This window comes from Meleagris gallopavo, chromosome 1, assembly GCF_000146605.3.
Source record: "Meleagris gallopavo isolate NT-WF06-2002-E0010 breed Aviagen turkey brand Nicholas breeding stock chromosome 1, Turkey_5.1, whole genome shotgun sequence".
Taxonomy (NCBI): Eukaryota; Metazoa; Chordata; class Aves; order Galliformes; family Phasianidae; genus Meleagris; species Meleagris gallopavo.
Genome location: NC_015011.2, coordinates 48,764,879 through 48,785,571, shown reverse-complemented (window position 1 = coordinate 48,785,571; position 20,693 = coordinate 48,764,879). Strand labels below are relative to the sequence as shown.

General features: G+C 43.0%; 1 protein-coding gene across 3 annotated transcripts in view; it reads left to right on the top strand.

Moving 5' to 3' along the window:
- The first annotated feature begins 413 nt into the window (after positions 1-413).
- CACNA1I (calcium voltage-gated channel subunit alpha1 I) overlaps positions 414-20,693 on the top strand; it is an 82,588-nt gene continuing 62,308 nt past the window's right edge. For all 3 annotated transcript variants that reach the window (XM_031554341.1, XM_031554342.1, XM_031554337.1), the window contains exons 1-3: positions 414-648; positions 1,206-1,339; positions 17,325-17,422. In XM_031554341.1, the coding sequence (XP_031410201.1) occupies positions 556-648; positions 1,206-1,339; positions 17,325-17,422 (325 nt within the window). In that variant the 5' untranslated portion in view covers positions 414-555. The remainder of the gene's footprint in view (positions 649-1,205; positions 1,340-17,324; positions 17,423-20,693) is intronic.

Sequence of the window (20,693 nt, the reverse complement as noted above, 5' to 3'; positions counted from 1 at the left end):
CCTTTATCTCCAAGCTCTTCTCAGAAGTGAAGAAGGAGACTTCTAGCCTTATGCTCTACTGCCTTCTCAGAAGGGTCCTACTCACTGAACTCATGCAGTGATCCAGCTGTAAATGTCATAGTGTTCAATATAGACTTTCACCAGATCCCAGAGATTTCTGCTGCATATGAGTTTAGGGCACCATGGAAGGATTTATTTTTTCTTTTCCCCCTACTGTATTTGTGAGATCTATAAGCCAACAGGAGAGGAGTCTGAGCCTGCTTGTGTTTGGCAACAGTCTGACTCGTGTAAGTATTAAGGTTTTCCGCTACCTGCACTTTCCCATTTACAAAATGGGCTTTACCAAAGAGCGAAGAAGTGAGAAACTGAAGGAGAAAAACATAACAAATGTTTTGTATATTTGTTATATTTTGTTATGACAGATGAGCCTATCAGCAGTTATTTCCCTTAATCTTCCTGTTTTGTCATCCCAAATCTCGAGGAAGCTTATCTCAGCCCTGACACTTCTGCAGCAGTTTTCCTTGACTCTTTTCCACTTGGTTTGAGTGTGTCAGCATGATGGTGATTTTGCTAAACTGTGTCACCCTGGGGATGTACCAACCATGTGAGGATATGGACTGCCTTTCTGACAGGTGTAAAATCTTGCAGGTAAGCAGACTTCCTTCCTGTCATGATGGTGCATTAGTACAAGTCACAGAATTTCATGCATGTTTTCTTTCGGTGTGTGGTCAATACCTTACCAAAAGGTTGGTGAGAACATCCCTGGCAGAAAAGTAGCTTCCTGTAAAAAAAGGGGAGAAATAGCTTTGAGGAGTTGAATGTGGGGTTAGAGAGGGAGATTAAATGAAGTCTACTTGTGACCAGGCAATACAGACTAGCTGCTAATCCTCTTGATCCTGTGAGTAAAACATGTCTTCCTGACACAGGAAGGACCTGCTGTTGCTGAGCCAACACCTGCTTTCAGGTCCATCCAAAGAGGCTGTGAATCTACATCAAGTACTTCATGTAGGAGGAATAAATAGAGCCCCTGCTTCCTTGCTTTGACAGCAGGTAGCTATGATGCCAGCACTGCACAGAAGAAACTTGTCCAGCCTTGTTTTTAACTCGTTTTCAGAAGTACTGAAATTCATGTTTATTTCACTATCTGCACTGAAAAATTTCAAGCTGGGAATGTGTGTCACACTTGTTGGCTCTCTGTTTGGCAGGTATTTGATGATTTCATCTTCATTTTCTTTGCAATGGAAATGGTGTTAAAGATGGTGGCCCTGGGGATCTTTGGCAAGAAATGTTACCTTGGAGATACCTGGAACCGCCTGGATTTCTTCATTGTCATGGCTGGGTAGGTTGATAGTTTGTGTTTATTTGTTCTCTTTGTTGAAATGTTTTCTGAAACTGAGAAGTGCTCCCCATCTGAAAGCAAATGAAGGTTTTTGGCAACTGTCCATGTTTTTCCCCAAGTGTACCAAGACAGGTTAAGCCCCTCAAATCCTGATGGCAGGGTGAAAGTAAATCCTTGCAAAGCCAGTGAATGCTACTTTTGATTTGCTATGATGCAACTGATATAAAAGTTTCCAGTCTGCTCCTACTGTGGTAAATTTGCAAAACTTGAATGAGGCATCCTGGGGAAGAAACAGTAGGCTAGGTAGCTTAGCTGGTGTGCAGCTGTCTATCTCACAACTTCAGTAGAGAGTGTTAAGTTGTACTAGCTGAAGAGCTAGCCCAGATGTGATTTTGTTAGTGGAGGAGGAACAACCTTTATCAGAGCTAAGCCAGCTTCTCTGTTTCCAACACTAGTGCTTCAGTGTAGAAATATATATATATATAATTATTTTTTTTACTCTTGTCCTTTTGTCTTTGTATTGTATTGGCCTCAATTGTGGTACTGCTGGAACAAGCTGACATTTGAGTGTTTTTTACAACAAAGTTGCTATAGAGGAGCTCTGATTTCCCCTCTGCATGTGTGAAGTGGAAAACCTATCAGGATTTGGCTATTAAATCACAGCAAAGCGTCCCTCTGTGATATCAGTGGGCATGCGTTTTTTTGGAATTTGTCCATTTTCAATCACATTGCCTTGTGGTATAATAAAAGAAGTCAGAAAAATTATGTAATATTAATGTTCTTGCAGAAAATGGGTGAAAATCTTTTCAGAGAAGCCTCCCCGACTTACCTCTCTCTCTCCCCAAAGCATTACCAGCGTTTGCTGTCACCTGCAAGTGCACTGCTGAAGGAGCCAACAGTGAGTTCAAGCTCGCTTTGCAGAGCTTTTCCCTGAGGTGCAGAGCAGCGCTGTCTTTACATTTGCTTCTGACACAGTTGTTCTACAGAAAGATTTGGAAGTCGTTCCTCTGGAGGGCTGTATAACTGTTTGCTTCTGGGGGGAGCTGAAAATTTCAAACCCCGTTCAGTTGTAAAAGTGTGAAGGCTGATCCTCAGCTGGCTTGTATGTGAAAGGAGGATGGGCAGATGAAAGCTGCAGCTTTTTGTGAACATAAGCAATGTGCATGAGATGGGAACCTGTCTTGTGGCTGAGTGCTGTGATTAGCATGTGATTTAGAAGAGGCCTGCATTATGGGAACTGTTTGGAAAGGAGACTTCAGTGCCCATGGTACTCCTCCATTGGGATGTGCTGCACATATGGGATGAGAGGATAGCTCTGCTCCAGGTGGGTGATGGACAGCCATCACACTGAAGGAAAGGCTTAGGAACTGGGGGGTATTTCTCTGCCTGGCATCCCTGCAAGCATGGTGTGTAAGCAGTGTAGTCTAGAATGATGAAGAAATTGGTGGGGCAATGCTGAATGAAAACAAGGAATTGTGCTTACCTCTTTCACTTGTTTCCTTCACAAAACAAACTGCACCATAGGAGGCTCCATCTGAACATCAGACATTTCCTTACTGGGCAGATGGTGGAGCACTGCCACAGGTTGCCCTAGGGCTGTGGGGTCTCCTCCTTGGAGATCTCCAAAACCCACCTGGATACTGCCTTAAGCACCCTGCTCTAGGTGTCCCTGCTGGTGCGGGGGTTGGGCCAGGTGGACCCAGAAGTCCCTGCCTGCCTGTGATTCTGTGAAATCCTCTCTACCTAGATCAGAAATTTGTATCTTTATACCCATTTATACCTTCTGCTATCATTGCTGGGAGAAATTTGAGAAGAGAGTCTTTTGCACATCTGATAGCAGTATTAGAAATGAAGCTCATATCTGGACTCCTTTCAGTGCCAAGGAGACTTAGAATCAACTCCTTAGGTATAAAATAATCACTGCGGAGGATTTTTTCATTTCAGGTCCAGAACTGAAAGAAATTTGTTTCCTGATTTCTATACAATTGTTCTCATGAGGTGTCAGGCTGAAATGATAGTAATCTCATTAGAATATCTGATCTCAAAAGACTTCATCTGCTAAAGAAAGATTTTCCCATTTAGTTATATAGAACTAATGACTATATAATGTATTTTGAGTTATAAAAGCTTGTGGTTATTAATTCATTATTTTTTGAATTTCATTAAAATTGCTGGCACTGCTTGAGTCAAATCCAAGCAGAAGCTCAAATTTGCCCTTATGTACAGAACATAGGCTTTTATTTAACCTCAGATTTAAGCCCCAGGCTTCATCCTGATTGGTCCCACATCTGGATTAGCTTGTTCTGAGTCCAAACTATGCCTTAGCCTTCAAAGCCTCCTGCATAAGGCCTTGCATATTTTCTCTGTGCCGATGAGGTAGATCCTGAAAAGAAGCTCATCAATATTTTTCTGAAGGCCTCCTCCTTTCCATGGTCCTGTGCTCTCGTGGGCTGCAAGAGAGGTCATAAATTCAACCCCCTAAGAAACATCCAGATGATGAAAAGTAATGCACTGCCTAGATGACATTTGAACATCTCTCAAATTTGAGGAAAGGGACTGTACTTCCCAATTCATTCTGCCTTTCTCCCTTTCCAAATATACACTTCAGCAGCACCCCAAGCAAAGCATCAAAGGTTGGGAGGATGAACTGTAGCCTCGAAAAGCATAGTGCAGGTTAGGAATATTTCTGTTGGGTGGTCCTGGGTGCCTGAGGTACTTCCACTGGCTTTCAGTGTGACAGTGTGTTTTATCAAAGAGTATAATGATTATAATCATTATAATGATTATTTGCTGCTATTGCCCCAGACGGTGCTTTGGTTACGTAAGCCATGTGTTCAGGCATTCATATGTAGTTTCTCCTCACTTCCTTGGAAAGCTATAGTTTTAGTTAGCTAAATTCCCTTGTGTGCCCCTGCCCTGCTTGCCCCTGCCCCCCACGCAACCCAGCAGCTTGAGGAAGACTCAATTGTCACTAAAAATGCTCAGTTTCCATGGCAATAGGAGCTGACATCACCAGAACTTTCTCCCCTCTCACACACTCCCTCCCCCAACAACCCTCAACACGTTTTTTCAGTAAGGATTAGGAAAAAAAACCGCACAAAACCCCCCAAACGAATAAGTCCTATCTCAGCATTCTCCATTGTTCCCCTCAGTGCTCCTAAAACCAAGAGGGGTAATTTGGGTTGAATGCCAATCTCTTGTGCACACAAGCAACAGGGGCTCACGTTTGGCTTGCAAACACTTTAGTTCCCATTGCTCACTGCTGATGGGAGGTTGCAGGTTCCCTGATATTTCATGCAGGCAGTGTTTGTCACCAGCTCTCTTGGTGAAAGACCCTCTTCCCCTGCATTTGTGTTTAGGTTGTGACTGTCATCATTTGTTTCCCACAGTGCTGGGTGCTTTTGGAGGGCTTGCTGTGAAGCAACTTAAGGGGCAGATTCCTAAAGCTGAGATCATCTGGACACCACTGACACTGGAAACTTAGGCCAGCATCTCTACATGTGTGAATTTAGGAGATGTCAATTATTTCTAGGCTGGTGCTCATCAGCTTTTTAAATCAGGCATTTCTCTAGCAACAAAGAGTGAACAATTTCTCCTGCTTGCTCTACTCTGTGAACTGGAGTTGCGTTTACATGTGGTTGGAGATGATGCCAGTGTCCGTGTGGGAAAGAGGCATCCCTTTACATGACTCTGTCCTAAGGGTCCTGCCTGGCCTTGGGATGTCAATTCCACCAGTGACTGCTTGTTTGGCCTCTCTTGTACTTTTCAGCCAAGTGCTTTAATTAGTGATTAGAGGCAGGAAATGTCTCTGACCTCTTCTGTAGCATCCCCTTGATATGTTCTAGTATGGAATATACTTGTACAAACTGTAGGTTGTTTAAGGGGGAGAAATCTTCACTGCATGGCCAGGGGATTACAAGTTTGTGAGTAGAATATATCCAAAGTCTTTCTTTAACTAGCTCAATATCTGAGAAGAGGCTGGTATATCTTTCACAGAATGTCTCATCTTTGCCTCTTCTTCACCATCATACCACAGCTTTCCATGTAGGTCTTGCAAACTGTGATCAAATCCTATCCCAAACTTGCCTTTGAAGAGGAGTGGCATGCTCCATCCCTGGAGGCATTCAGGGCCAGGCTGGCTGTGGCTCTGGGCGGCCTGGTCTAGTGGTCGGCAACCCTGCCCATGGCAGGGGGATTGAAACTAGATTATATTTGAGGTGCTTTTCAACCCAGGTCATTCTATGACTTGTGTAATTTGTAATTTTAAGATAGAGTTGCAGGCTTGTTCAATAGATTAAAAAAAACAAACAAACAACAATACAAAAAAACAACATAGTGGACAGCAGAGTAAGGCACACTACATTGTGTAGTCATTTGAATGCATTATACAGTGGTAATCCAGCCTATCTCTTCCAACCTTACATTTTCCTGTTCCTACAGCCAAGGATTGTGGCAGCCCATCTTATCACAGCATCTTCCTGTTAAGTCATTCAGCTCCTTTCTCCAGTGCTCCAAGTCATGTTGATTGTAGGTTTTTCCCCCCTCACAATCTCCTCTTCTAAAGAAGGAAAATCCCTTCCTATTATAGGGACAGAAAACTTTGTTCCCAGATGTGTGGTGTTAGGTTTGTTCATACTGGAATACATGTTATTTGCATTTCCAAAGCAGCTCATGCTGTTCTGTATTGCTGACTTATCCTCTTCATTTCTTTTCTGTTTTTTCAAAAATAAGCTTCAACAGCAAAATCCATCACTAATGTTTTTTTTAAATTTTTCTGCTAGGTTGTGATAAATAAATAAGGAACAGTGTGGCAAGAATTGTGTATTGCAGTACAACTGCTCACGAATAAGTCCCCATTTACTGTTGTATGTGAGGCTTATTACTTAGCCTGTTTCTCTCTAATGTATGTCATGATGATTTCATATCATTCCAATCATATCAGCATAATTACTTGTGTGAACCAGACTTGTAATCTCATAAGAAATTATAGCACATTAGTTTGATGATGTCTATTTTTCTTTAAACCTGTGTTGATTATGGCTAATTTTATTACCCACTTTTAATCCGTAATCTATCAAAGCCACGTATCGGTGATTTCATTGCTGTACTGTGACCAGCATCAGTCCAGTCAGTCTACTGAGATCACTGTGTTTTTCAAAGCACTGGCACAACATCAGAATTTCTCTGGCCCTTGGAGGCTCTCCCAGTTTTCTGAGACTAATCAAAAACCAACTGCACTGGTGCAGGACTTTTCTGGCCATCTCTTTTAAAACTCTTGGATATAAGTTGATCAGGCCTGCTTATCTTAGAATATCCCTACTTTGATAGATACAGCTGCAAATACTTGATCACAGCTGCAGTTGAAAACAGCTCATTATCATCTGTAGTACAAATGTACCATCTGACCTTCCCCATAAAACTTTTTTTTTAACTGAGGTTTCTGCCTTTTTAAACAGTTCACGACAATTATGTTTTCTTGTTTGTTGTACCATTTTGGGTTCCTTCCGTTCTCCTACAAATTTTCTACAATGTCATCTCTAATTAGTATTCATTTTTCCCAACTTCCCCTCTCTTGCTTTCGCTATATTGCTGCTTTTGCTTACTTTCTACTTCCTTTTTTAACCAGTTTGGCTTTCTTGACTCTATTTTTTTGAATAATACTTGATTGTCACCCAGAGTTCATGACTACAATTTTTTATCCTGTCTTGTTTGATACATGGCTGTTTCCATGTGTCTTCAGCTTCATGCATATGGCCTTTCTATTCCACCAAGTGTATCTAGTAGTGCTGATGGCCTTACTTGGTGTGTACATAAGACATAATCAAGTAGTCCCAGATTTAATTTTACTGATCACAAAACAAACAAACCCAAACCAACTAATCAACCAACCAAATAAAACAAAAACCACTGCTGTATCTTTGTTCCTTAAATGCAATTTTTGAGTTACACTGCATATCACTGTAAATGCTGAGAAGCTGTAAGGAGATCTAGGTGTCCTCAGCACATTGGCCTAACCTAACTCCAGCAGGATGGATAAGGGGAGGTTTTTTTTTAATATAAGTTACAGACTAATACCAGGAGAGCTGTTTTCTAGTGTGATCTGGACATGCCCAGAGAAATTCATAGGATCAGAGCATAACTCGGGTTGGAAAGTACCTTATGAGGCCTATAGTCCAATCTCTTGCTCAGAGCAGGGTAAACAACAAATACAGGTTAGGTTGTTGAGAATTGTCCTCTGGTCTTGAAACCCTTCAGATGGAGACTGAACCACCTCTCTAGGCTTCTGCAGTACTTATTTATCTGTATATCTAGTCTGAGCCCCATTTCCCTGCTAGATTTATGCCTGCTGTGTCCAGCCCCTGGACATCTTGGTGGCCCTCTGCTGAACTTGATCCTATTTGCCACTTTCATCAAGGGAGTCCAAAGTTGAATGTGCTATTCTAGATTCAAGTTGCCCAGAGAAGATGCAGGTGCTGCTCCCTGAACCAGATTCAAGGCCAGGTTGGATGGGGCTCTTGGTAACCTGATGTAGCGGTTGGCAGCCCTTCCCACAACAGGGGGTTTGGAATCAGATGGTTTTTTAGTTTCCGTCCTACCCAAGACATTTTATGTTATTAGCTGCAAGCAGAGCAAAAGGGATAATCCCTTTTGTCATCCACTGGCTTTGCTCCTGCTGGTGCAGCCTGGTATGGCATCAGCCTTCCTTGCTACAGGAGTTGCACTGTGGGACATGGGTTACCTGCTGTTACCCAGGTCCTTAACAGCAGAGCCACTACGCAGCACTGAGGGAGAGGATTTTTCTGTCCTGTGTACAGGACCTTTGTCTTTGGTGAACTCCATGAAGTTTGTCAGCCCATTCCCTCTAGCCAGAAGGAATTATCTTCTTTATATGACAGGAAATTAGTCCACAATTTAACTATTAATTTTAAAATTGTCATTGATTCTGTACTTGAAAATGCCTTTTTTGACAAAAAGCACTACTCCCCCTTCCTTTCTGTCCTTTTCAGCCTTCCTAGCTAGGTTAAAATCATTGACTTTAATATTCCTTTCATGCAGATCTTCCCACCAGTCCTTTCTAATGTCATTTAGTCTGTTTATGCTCATAAAATGAACAATTCCTATTCTCTCTATTACTCGGCCCCTGGCACTGCTGTACAGATGATACTTTTTTTTTCTTTTTCCCCTCTCCTCTCTATCTCTACATCTTTCAGTGCCTTCATTAGTTTTATTCTTGAGACAGAGGCCCTGCAAGGATGAAGTTTTTTCCTAATTTCATCACTTTTTTCCTGTGGTTTTTCATTTAACAAGCTACTGACTGGTATATCTCTCAATTTCCTAAAAATGTATTAATTTCTAATGAAATGCTGGTTAATGTTTCTGCTTCTCCAGGGGTCACTCAATGCTTTAGCAACTCTGTCATCCTACCTTGCTGACCCAGCCAGTAGTTTGTTACCAAATTCCTCCATCTTCTCCATTCACTTCTGCTCAGGATGCTTAAGGAGCTCAGCTGGAGCTCCTTAAGTTTTTTATCCATCCCCTAGAAATTGTCTATTACCTGTGGCATAGCATGATAAGAAAGACAGTTAATTCCAAGACACATCATGGGTGAAATATTGCCCCAGAAATTTCTAAACCTTCCCAAGATTGTTTTTTTCTCTCTCTCATTTCAGTCACAGTATGGCAGCACAGCTCTCATGGTATCAGAATTTCCTTTCCAGAGCATCCATTCAATTCTGTGTAGTTATATAGCCCTTGGAGGAGGTTTTCTGGCATCTCTGTACATCTGACATTCCATCTTGGTCTTGCCTGGTAGCCCCTTAGATTGAGCAGAACATTTCTCCTCACTGGCCTCTTAGCTAGTTTGTTCTTCAGAAATGAGTTATGCAGCATCCACGCTGGAGACTTGGAATGCATTGCTCTGTGTTATCTGATAATCTGTGACTATCATTATTTGAACTTTGTCTTGCTAGTGGTTATCTATAGTCTTAGATTTTTACATCCTCTAAATCCTTCTTTCATAGACCTGCAGTGATGCTGCTTCCCAAATTGAAATCCACTCTCCTGAGCAATTTTCTCCCTTCTTCTTGACCATGCTATGCATATATAGATCTGAGCAGTGACTCTTTCCTTACTTCAAAAACCCTGACTTACACTTCTGGGACAGCAAGTTCATCCCACAGAATGTCAGCCCAAGTAAAGGGGCTGAAGGGCAAGAGGTATCAGTCCCTTTCTTCAAATGCCCACCCAGGCCTAGGAAAAAAAGTTGTCCAAGCTGGGAAGATGTTGCTGTGCCTGAGATGCTGATAGGCCTTAATCTTGCATTATGGGGAAGTGGGCTGCCAGTCTTCTGTTTTCTCTTTGCTTTTAATTAACAGTGATCCTTCGGGGACCTGGCCAGAATTTGCATAGTTACGACTTTAAAATCTCAGACCATTAAATGCTTATTAGCAGCAGTGTAAACAGAGTGAGTAGTCAGAAAATCTCAGCTGATCTTCGCTGCCAAATGGAAGTTTGTATAAAATTATGGCAAGTTAAGAAAAACTGTAATAAATACAGCAATTAGGTGTTTCAAGCAGCGATCAGAGAAAGATGGAAACCAGCGAGCAGCAGGATAAATAACATCTTAACCAGAGGCAGAAATATCAGAATTGCAGCCCTCCCCCACCAACACGCGCTCACTTTTTCCTCCTTAATGATACTAATTATTTCATTTGCTTTCCCCTAGTAAAACTATCCTTAGAAGTGCAACATATTGAAATGAAAAGAGTCATCAAAACGAAATGAATCACAGCAGAGAGGAATCAAAACAAGGAGGCAACGGTACCCCGTGTGCATTATGTGTAGCTCTCAATTATTACTGCTAATGCTTCGCCTCCCTAAAAACTGATTCCCTACTGCATGAATCCTTGGTTTTACGAAAGTAAATTAAGTGGGCACAACCAGAAGCTTGCAGGACCAAGCAAGAAATGCTTCTATTTCCTTTCTTTTTTCATTTATTTTTTGGCTAAGCGATGAAACACAGACCTAGGAGGCTGTGCTCAGAGTCCTTGTTTTCAGAAGCGAGCCCCATCACTCGTCTTCAGTCATCTGAGCCCGCCCGGTCCCTCTGGCTTTCTTATCACAGTGTGAAAACCTGCTTATGTCTTTTCATATCATGTCTCTGAAACTGTTAAGAAACTCTGACGTTTTCTCTTAGTGCTCAGTTTGGAGAGAATTCTGAGTGTTCAGGGGTGTGAAATAATCACATCCCAGGCAGCTAGGGAGCAGTCTCACAGGCTCTGCAAGCTTTCAGCAAGCTTCTGTTGGTAGAAACACTTAACATAAAATAAAGTTCTGTACCAAGGAGAACGGTTGCAGGTTGTTGTTTCTTTTTAAAGATTACTAAGCATTGTAGCTCCAGAGCTGTGTAATTAGTAATTTATTACTCCCTGAAGAAATGTCTTTTTGCTAACAGAGTTACAGCCTCGTTAACTTTTTTTTAAGGGAGAAAAAAAGAAGATATAATTTTGCAGCCCTCATTTTACTCGCAAGGCATTTTTTTCCCCTTTGCTTCTAACTTCCAGCTTTTATGTCAGCAGAGAGTTGTCTTTATGCAGCGTGATGAGCTCTAACTTTAACAGAGATAAGCAGGACTACTTAGCTGAATGCACTGCGATTTGCAGAGCAATTTAAGGTCCTGCTGTGTAATGTCTGGCCACATCCCATGTGATGTTATCCCATAATTTCTGCAGTAGGTAACGAAAGGACTTCAACTCAGCTGTTTGGCGGGGAGGAAGGTTCAAGGCGAGCCATAGAGGCACCAAACTGTGCAAAACCCAACTGGGCGCTTTCCTGTGCTACCTATTATAGGGAAAATGCTTTAGCAGGAGGGTTGGACTTCTAGCAATGCACGCGTTTTTTATTCCCCTTCCATCAGAAGGGAATGAGACCAACTTTGCTCCACTTCTGCACTGCAGCCACAGTTATATAGCCAGTGCAGAGATACCCAGACCTTCCAGAGCTCATTCTGGTGCCTCACACAGCATAGGAAGGTTTAGAGGTATACCTGCCTCCCATCATCCCCCCACAAACTGCAGTTATTATAGAATGTACAGAGGTATTGATCTGTGGGATTCTCCACCTCCATAGGCTTGTGCGCTGGGGGGCACCTGGGTAAAAGGAGCAATGCCATGGTAAATGGAGCAGATTTTGGTGCTGATATCTGTACTAAAAAATCAGGAAAATTGAGCATACTTAGCTGAAGGAATTCAGGGAGGAGCAAGCAAGTTGTCTTCTGTCTTCGTTGCCCCAAGTGCTCACAGATGCTAGGAACAAATGGCCAAAGTCCTCAGGCAACGAGAGTTTCTCTTTGCACAAAGACTCACAGTGAGCCGGAGGCTGTAGCTCAGAAGACACAGCCATAAAGATTTTGGCTTCAGTGCCAAACCCGAAGTTATTTGACAAAGAAATATGAATTGATTAGACTGCAGTTAATTAGATTTCAATTGAAAACCCCTATCAGAGAAGGGGAATTAGGCAGCTTTTGAATTTAACAAAAACATATTGGTTTTGTGTCATAAGAAAAATACTGCCTCGGTATTTTTCATGAATGCTTTCAGAATTCATTTTAAATATTAATTTTTGGGTGCTAATTATCAGCAAATAGAAGTCCGAGAGCAAAGATTAAGAAAGATAATAAGTACATAATAAAGGTGTAAGGAGATGTAAATATGAAGAGGTAAATGGTAATGTTTGAACTGTTTTAATCATGGATTTCACTGAAGGTGATTGTGGGGAAGCTGCTAGCAAGGCACTGCATGAGTACATTACCTTTGGTTACTGTACAGCAAGATAAAGTCTGAATTTTCTGGAACTCACGTGTGGCTTTCATATTCTTTCTATGTCTGCTTTAAAATACATTTATTCCTTGGTCCTGTTGGTCAGCCTATTCTCTTGGCCTGGCACAGAGCCACATTGGCTGAGCAATTCTGCTGCTGTTGAGCAACAAGCATTGCTCTTCTCTCCTGGGCTTTGTCGCTGCGCAAGAAGCAGAGTGCCAAGGCAGATCTAAACCTGCTGGCATATGCCAAGCTGCGGCTAATGAAGTTTTTCTGCTCTGGTCGAGGTCTTGTGAGCAGTGTGGGTGTGATTCTGTGCTGGGTGCATGCCCCCTTGCTCCCCATGTACCTTCTGTCTCCTCCACTGCTTGGCATGGAATGGAGGTACTCAAGGCCAGGTGCTTTCTGTACAGGGTCACTGTGCTAACAAATTGCTAGCTTGTCCCCTTGTGGTAGTTTGGACTCATCTAAGTTAAACTCAAGGTCTCCTGTGTATTCAGCTAAGTAGAGCTGATGAGGTATAGGCTAATGTTTATCAGCAAGACAGAGACTAAGCAGAAGGAGGCCCCATTAAGAAGGTCAGTAGGAAAAGGTGCAAAAGGAACAAAGATGGAGACTGGAAAGGAAATAAAGGATTGGCAAGGGAATTGAAGGACATGAGGTAAAGCAGAAAAAAAAGAAAAAGAAAAAAGAGGGAAAGTCAAACAGAGAAGCTAGAAGTTAAGGAGAGTCAGAAGGATTAAAAGGAGAATGTGGAAATGTTGGAGGTATGAATGAGTCAGAGAGATGGGGAAGGGAGGGCGTGGGATGCTTTGAGAATGAGGAGAGGCAGAGTTTAAATGGAGAGGTGTTCCCCACCAAACATCCTCCTGTTCTGTGGGGTGAATCCCATGTACACAGCTGGTGCCTCTGTCCTATTCCCCACTATGGTAGCATTCTCACCATGCATCAGTCTTGAGCTGTGCAGTGCAGGGACAGTGAGTGTCTCAATCCTCCTTCCTTCCAGAAGAATTTCTTGCAGAAAGTTTTGAAGAAGCAAATCTCTACTGAGGAAAGAAGAATTACTGTATAAATTCAATTATCTTGACAGCTCACTGCTCAAATTCCATCACAGATCAAGAGCTGCTCTCTAATTTAGCATAGTTCCAGCTTCCTAACCTGCCCCTGTGCTCGCCAACCCACGCCAGAGGCCACAAAATACTTTAGTGGTGCTAGAAATGAGCTGCCATTTCCCTTGAGAGAGATGCTTTCCACTTCTGCCCCATAAGAAGAAAGGACAGCTCGCAACCCACACAAGCCATTCTGCATCCAAGACTTTGTCCAGCTACCTCTGAATCAAAAAGAAATGAAGCTTTTTACAAACAATGTACCTAAAGCAGCAAGGGAACAGGGGACAAGAGATGAGGGGCAGTCAGATTATAGGGTCTGCCCTTGCTCACCATGCTGAGAACGCATAGAATCATGAAGGTTGGTAAAGAGCTCTAAGTTCATGTAGCCCAACTATCTACCTATCATTAATATCGTCCACTAAACCATGTCTCTAAGTACTCTTCCCACCCTTTCCTTAAACATATCCAGGGACAGTGACTCCCTTGGCAACCTGTTCCAATGCATCATCATTCCTTCTGCAGAGAAATTCTTCCTAATATCCAATCCAAGTTTCCACAGGTGTGAGGAGGATGAGGAGGCCGGAAATCTCCTGTGATTTAATAAGGTTGCAACTGTTTTGAATGGCCTTTAACACTGCTGTGCTCTTGGTTAGTGAACACTCAGTAAACGTGTGGTTCCTTGAGTTGCTAGAGTGATAAGAGATTGAAGCACTAAAGTTTGGCACCTGCCTGAGAATCCAGATAAGCACCATGGGCTTGCAACTTAGGGCAAGAGGTAATGGCCTCAAGTTGCACCGTGGGAAGTTCAGGTGGGATATTACGAAAAATTTCTTCTCAGAAGGAGTGGTGAGGCATTGTAACAGGCTTCCCAGGGAGGTGGTGCAGTCACCATCCCTGGAGGTGATCCAGATCCGTGTGGATGTGGCACTGAGGACATGGTCAGTGCGCATGGTGGGGATGGGCTGATGGTTGAACTTAAAGGTCTTTTCCAACTTTAATGATTCTATGATTCTATTATCACAAGATCTTGAGACACAAACATGGGAAAATGTGACCCTCCTGCTCTGCTTCTGGCTGATCACTTTTTGTGACACCCACTTTTAACTTGCTGTCTATCCATTGCCATCTCCCACATGTCTTAGGCTGCATGTACGTACTGAGTTTCCAAGCAGCAGAGAGCTGACTGGAGAAAGGCAGGAGCAAATGCTGCTGGGCTGACAATTCCTGAAATGTTGCCCAGAGTCAGAGATCTTGTTTCAATAGAGGAAGGAAGTAACATCTGGATTCATAGGTTTTGCCTACAGAGAGAATTCTTTGTTTGTTTGTTTTGCTGATCGCTGGAGCCATCCCAGTCTACTGTTGTACAAGCATGCTACCCTTGTGCAAAGGTAAGCGTGAGCGTAAGCTGACTCATAGGTATCGCTATGAAAAGGCAAGAATGAATGACCCTACTGCAATCATTGCAATGGATTTGAACTGGAGTTGTTCTGGATGTGATTTACATAGCTATGATAGGCATAACCAATTTGCAGGGATTTAAGCATCTTGGATATCTTTCCATTATTACAGCCAAGACCAGAGGCATAGGAAGAACTGTAGGCAGAAAAGGTCTGCTGAATGAGCAGAAGTCCTGGGGCCTGCTAGGTAGAACTCATTTTTGTTAGAAGTTGCTCACTGAAAAATTTAAGAGTTGCCCTTCTCTGACCCATCCTAGGGAACTGCCTGCTGTTTTCATTGCAGAGCGATTGACTGTTCCACGCTTTTTCTAGCTAAACAGGAACACAACTGCAGCAAATCTGCAGGCCTCGAGGGATCTGGGAGGTTGGCTCTCCAGTTGTCTGAACTGAACAGTTGCAGCTGAGGCAACATTTATCTTGCTTCAAAAGGATCTGCATCTGTTATTTTGGTGATTATCACTTCTCCAGTAACACATGGATTGTGTCACATAGGTGGCAAGCTCATTTCATTTGGTAGTGTTAGTACATGCACATGGTTAAGGGTTCTCCCATAACAATACCGGCAACACAGCTGTAGCCACAAGAGGGCAAACCCCACGCAATTTGTAAATGTAGGTTACACCTTTAATTGAACTGTACATTATTGACTCTAAGGAAAGATACTACTTCTGCTCACTGATCTTTTCTCAATAGCTCAGTGCTGTTCCCTTGTGCTCCAGTTTCATATGGGTCATGATGTTCCTCAGGAATTTTAATTTGGTCACTTGCAGTTCAAAGATGACCACTTCTCAAAATTAGACATATTTTGGGGTGATTTGCTAATTTGGTATCTGACAGAACACGTTCAGATTTTTCTGTTTCCTACTGAGTTCTGACCTCAATCTGATTCTTTTGGGGACATGGCTTTCTAGGAGAGGGAAGAATCTATTGTGAGACCTCATCAAGTTTGGAGACCTTTATGTTTCTGTGCATGGATCTACCTATTGTAAGGGACTACAGCATAGACTCCTTCAGCCATGAAGCTGCCTTAATATATCAGATCTCTGTTGCTGTGACAAGGTGTTAGCTCAAGTCCTGGGAGCAATACAACCAGTCTGTACATTGCTCTCCTTTAAATGTAGTTCCATCCTTCCAGAAGATATGTCTGATTTTGGAGCAACATCTCACTGATGAGGCAATCTTGTGTTATGCTTTTGTAGAGAGGCCTATCAGTGTTCACTCAAGAGCCTTTGCACTGTGCTCATTTACACCTCATCTCTTTTGTGTGATGCCCTGTAGTTGTGTATGTGTATGCATAACACTGCATATTCTTTCTCCTTTCATTACTCACTTCCCAGTTTCAACTGATCATATCCCGAGCCTCTGTCTATCACTAAATTTTCTGTAGGCTATCTGTGTCTTTCTTCTGGATTTGGTATCTTTTTGGTTGCATCTTGTGTGTGTGACTTACATGGAATCCCTCCTCTCTGCTTCTGCATTCGGTATATGTGGAACTGACAGCTCCAGGGAGGTAAATGAATGCCACTGCATTTCAGAGGAAGAATTATTTCATGCAATTACCCTAAAAGTCTATGAGAGAATAGAGTGAAAGAAATGAGAGAGAGAAAGAAAAAGAGCATGAGGGAGAATAATCACAACACTTCGACAGGTTTACCCTTTTGTGTTTGAAAATCTATCACTCTGACAAGTCCCTTTTGTGAAAGGTGTAGACAGATAACTTGACACTTGCTCTTCAAGGTCCTTTTGAGTCGAGAGGGTGATCAATGGAAGGATCAGTCCGCTGCTGCAGTCTGTAGAAATGTAAGAGCCAAGATGCGCAGAAGGACTGTGAGAAAGTCAGTCTGTAATTGAAAGAGGAGAGAAGTCAGTGCTTGTGAGAAAGAAAAGCTGATTGCCCTGAACAGAGGGCTGCATGCACACAATCCGAAAGTTTCACTCAAGTTGTCTCCCTGATATTTCTCATGGAGTGACTTTACCCCCATTTTACTCTCAGCATCACTTTAACTCTTCATGCAAAATAATTTGAGATCCTTAAGTGGATTCTGCTGGCCAAGGTAAATGGTTATTAGAATCCAGCATCTCCTAGTGGTTTCCCAGAGATAGACAAGTTACCTGGGCATTTGCCATAGTGGGCAAGGAGAGGAGCACTGGGCTAAGGGATGCTGAGCCAGGTCACTTCTGTAACCTGCACCTGCTTCTCACGCAGCAAAGCCAACACATTGGTCATAGTTATTTGCAATGCAAGGTTATTTAGGGAGCATACTGTTGGGTTAGAAAAACCGAGGTCTAGCATATGTCCTAAAATTAGGATTGTTCTCTTTTGGTTGCTGACAAAAAGGAGTGATTCACAGCTATGGGAGAAGCCATCCCATCTAGCTGAAAATGTTACCTCTTTAAGAAGAGGGTTTCACTTCTATGTGAGGTAGAACAGGTTAATACGAGCCTCCTTCAGGGACCTCATCCTGCACTGTCAGAACACCTACAGAAGAGCTTTACAGAGTGGCACTGAAATTCAGCACCACACTGACTGTGTGAACAACCCTACCCTGTACTTCAAGCCAAGATTTTGGGTTGTTTAAACTCTTTCTCTCTTCTTCTGCAGGATGGTGGAGTACTCTCTGGATCTCCAAAACATTAATTTGTCTGCAATCCGTACTGTCCGCGTCCTGAGACCCCTGAAAGCTATCAACCGTGTGCCGAGTAAGTCATGCTTGCCTCTCATATATGGCCAGCTGGGATTGTACATGGTGAATACATGACCAGTAAGGCTCTGTGTGGTGATGTTCTCCATGCTGGCTTTAGATACTAAATGAATGTACTGCATGGTGTGTGCAGGCTTTTCCTCATCATGGGGGAACCCTGATTCCTTCTTCTTCTGCCTCTCTCATTTTTCTCAAGTCAGCATTGCTCTCACTGGTATCCCGGAGGGAGTAAGCAGGCATTGTCACTGTTATTTAACCACAGGAGGTATCGATGAAGGCTTTGGTTGTATCCAAGTGGGAGGAGGGGAGCCAGTAGGCAGGTTGCATGCTGTTGCGGTCCAGGGACTGTAGGAGCTCTGACCTCAGCCTTCTCTTTCACTCCATGTTCTGGTTCTTCTTTGTTCAAAGACAGCAGCTGTCGTGTGCAGCGATGAGACTTTCAGCATTTCTTCCATACGTTTTTCTGTCTCACAGAATGACAGGAAGTTTCTTTGCTCTTCCCCATAATCTCCTTAATCAGGCAGGCTGCAGTGGCTAAGACTTTGCCAGAGCTCTCCTAATCCTTTTCTTGAGCTCAGACTCTCCCTTTTCTTTCCCCGATCTGGGGAAATTTGCACAGTTGTCCTCCTGATTTGTATTATACACCTTTTTCTTTGTGCCAAAGTCACTTTCACAATGACATTTATTTGAAGACAGATGTCTGAATGTGTGGCTCCATGCAATGCCCATCTAGAAAGTGGTCTTGTCCCTCTTGTTGGGTGTGTTTTTATTTCTTGACAATAGCCAGGGACAGAGACCGTTACAAAGTGTGACTGAGGAGCTGAGGCACAGTCCTGCTCACCCAATGTGGCAGAAAGAGAACAGGTGGAAAAGCAGCTGTTTTGGGCACTAACCACACACTCAAGCATTTAATATCTCCACCATGGGGGTGACAACATGGGACCATTTCTCCGGGAAACTGATGGTGAGGTGAGGGGAATGCTGTGGAAGCATGGCTTATTCATCCCTCTGGGATGCACAGCTGGTTGTGTCAAGGCAGCTCCATCCTGCTATTGTGCAGTTCACTTTCCTCCTTGCTTCCTAAGGAGTCCTGTGAGTCTATGCTCAGAGATCACTTCAAGGCTGATCCCTATTATCAGGGTAGACTTAACCTTTACGATGAGTGGAAACATCTTGAATGATACCCAACTGACTCCTGTAGACGTCTGCCAAAGGCAGACGTCAATTGCTGGGCACCAGTGGTCAGGAGCAAAGCTTGACTGACAAAAAGCCAACGGCATGTTTTATTCTTATTCATAGCCTGGAACACCCTCTGTTCACAGGTGTTATGCCTGGGAGGAGTGGTGTAGGCGAGACCAGAACTGGCCCACAAGAGACCTGTTCTGTAGATGTGAAGGCCCCGGAGAGGCTTTCAATCATCTTGGCTGACCTCCATGGAGTGCAAGCCATTGAATTTCCCAAGTGTCCTGACCATGAAGCTGTCTGTCTGCTCCTTTTATTGGTATAAAGCTCCACCTGTGTGAAATTGATGATGTTTTAATTTCCACTCTGTGGTTAAACCTTTATGTATCTTTCTCGCTACATAAATCTGTGGTAATATGGAGAGAAGTTTTTGGAAGAAAGACATCCTGCTATTAATTAAAAGAAAAGAAAGAAAAAAAATCAGAGTCCCTGGGAAAGGAAGCATTTACTTGTGGGTTGAAAACTGGTGAAGAGGCTGTAAACAAAGTCTTATGATAAATGGGAATGTGCTGCATTGGAAGAAGGTGCCCAGCGGGATACGGCAAACATAATTAATAGGACCTTTGGCCACAAATCTTTTTTAATGTCTTTTTAAAGTTCTTCATTACTGATCTGAGGAAAGAGCTAAGTCTATTAGTGAGACATGCTGATGATACCAAACTGGAGGAGTTGCAGGTGTGAGCAAAGAAAGAGGAAATAACACAGCTGGAGGCAGAGTGGGATTGAGGTCTTGGTGGAAGCATTCCACATATTTGGGGAGGAGCAGGAGATAATCCCGAATGCAGACACACAGCCATCTTCATGTGACCACAATAGGACAACATGGCCTAGCATTCCCCAGTGGCTATCTCAAAGGGTTTTGTATTTAATTTTTTTTTTACCTAAGAAGAAAATGATATTGAGTGTGTAAACAAAAGAGTGGCAAATGTAATGTCCATTATCATACAGCACTGTGGCAAATGTCCATTAAGGAAGACGTTCTCCACCCAGTTAATAATTAGACTGTGAAGCTTGCTGCCAGGGAAATCTTTCCAGTCCCAGGTCGAGACTAAGTGTGGGCACAGTGAGTAAAAGGGGATTGCCCAAGGGATGAGTGTTCACACAGTGACTCTTCTGAATTCCAGACTCCTTTGCTTGAGGGTCAGAGCTGATGTTTAGCTGCCAATTATCAGCAATTAATTGCATTTCTTGTAATTCTCAGTAGGATGTGCTACTGAGCATTTCAGATTCGTGGAAGCAGTTTATTACTCTGACCTGCCTCATCATTCCTACACTCAAAGTATACTTAAAGGGTACTAGAGAAAACATGAGTGCCCTGTTTTTTGTAATATATCTCATAGCTTTATTAGCATTCCACCTTATCTCTTGCTTTCCTGACTACAGCCCCAGGAGTGCTGCCTTTAGGGGTTTTGCCTGAAAATGCATGAAACAACAAATTATGGATTGCTTCTGGTCCTGCTGCCTTGTGATTCAATTTTGTAGCAGTTAGCTGATGTGACAAGCCACTAAACAAGTGTAAAGAAACAAAACACCCTTCAGGTCTGTGTCAGAGGCTTTTTGCTCTGAGCATGCCTGTGTCCTGGGCTTGGGGTTAAATTCTACCTCCATTTATTGTTGTTGTCCTTTTGCAACAGCGCGGCAGGTTGCTAGGTGAGCCGTAGCCTTTCTGCCTGTGCCAGGTTTGGAGGAAGGCTGCTTTTGTTTTATTTCTACCCTCTTTAGAGCGGGGAGTCTGTAGTCACATCTGATCATTTGAATTTCTTTCACTTCTGCTGTTACATTTTTCGACGTCGGAGCAGAAAATGTCTCTTCGGTTTGCTCGTTCTTGTTGCGTTGATCTCATGCAAGGAATAGCCTTTGCATTGTGTTTGATGCCTTCCAGTTCCCACTTGCAATTTAGTAACCGACTCATCATTTGGAAGCAGATTACTTCAGCTGAGCACACTGTGCGGAAGTGAAGGAGTCTGTTGCAGAGTGTTGCATAGCAACTTTATTGAATAGAAAGTGTATACATGTGCTTAATATTT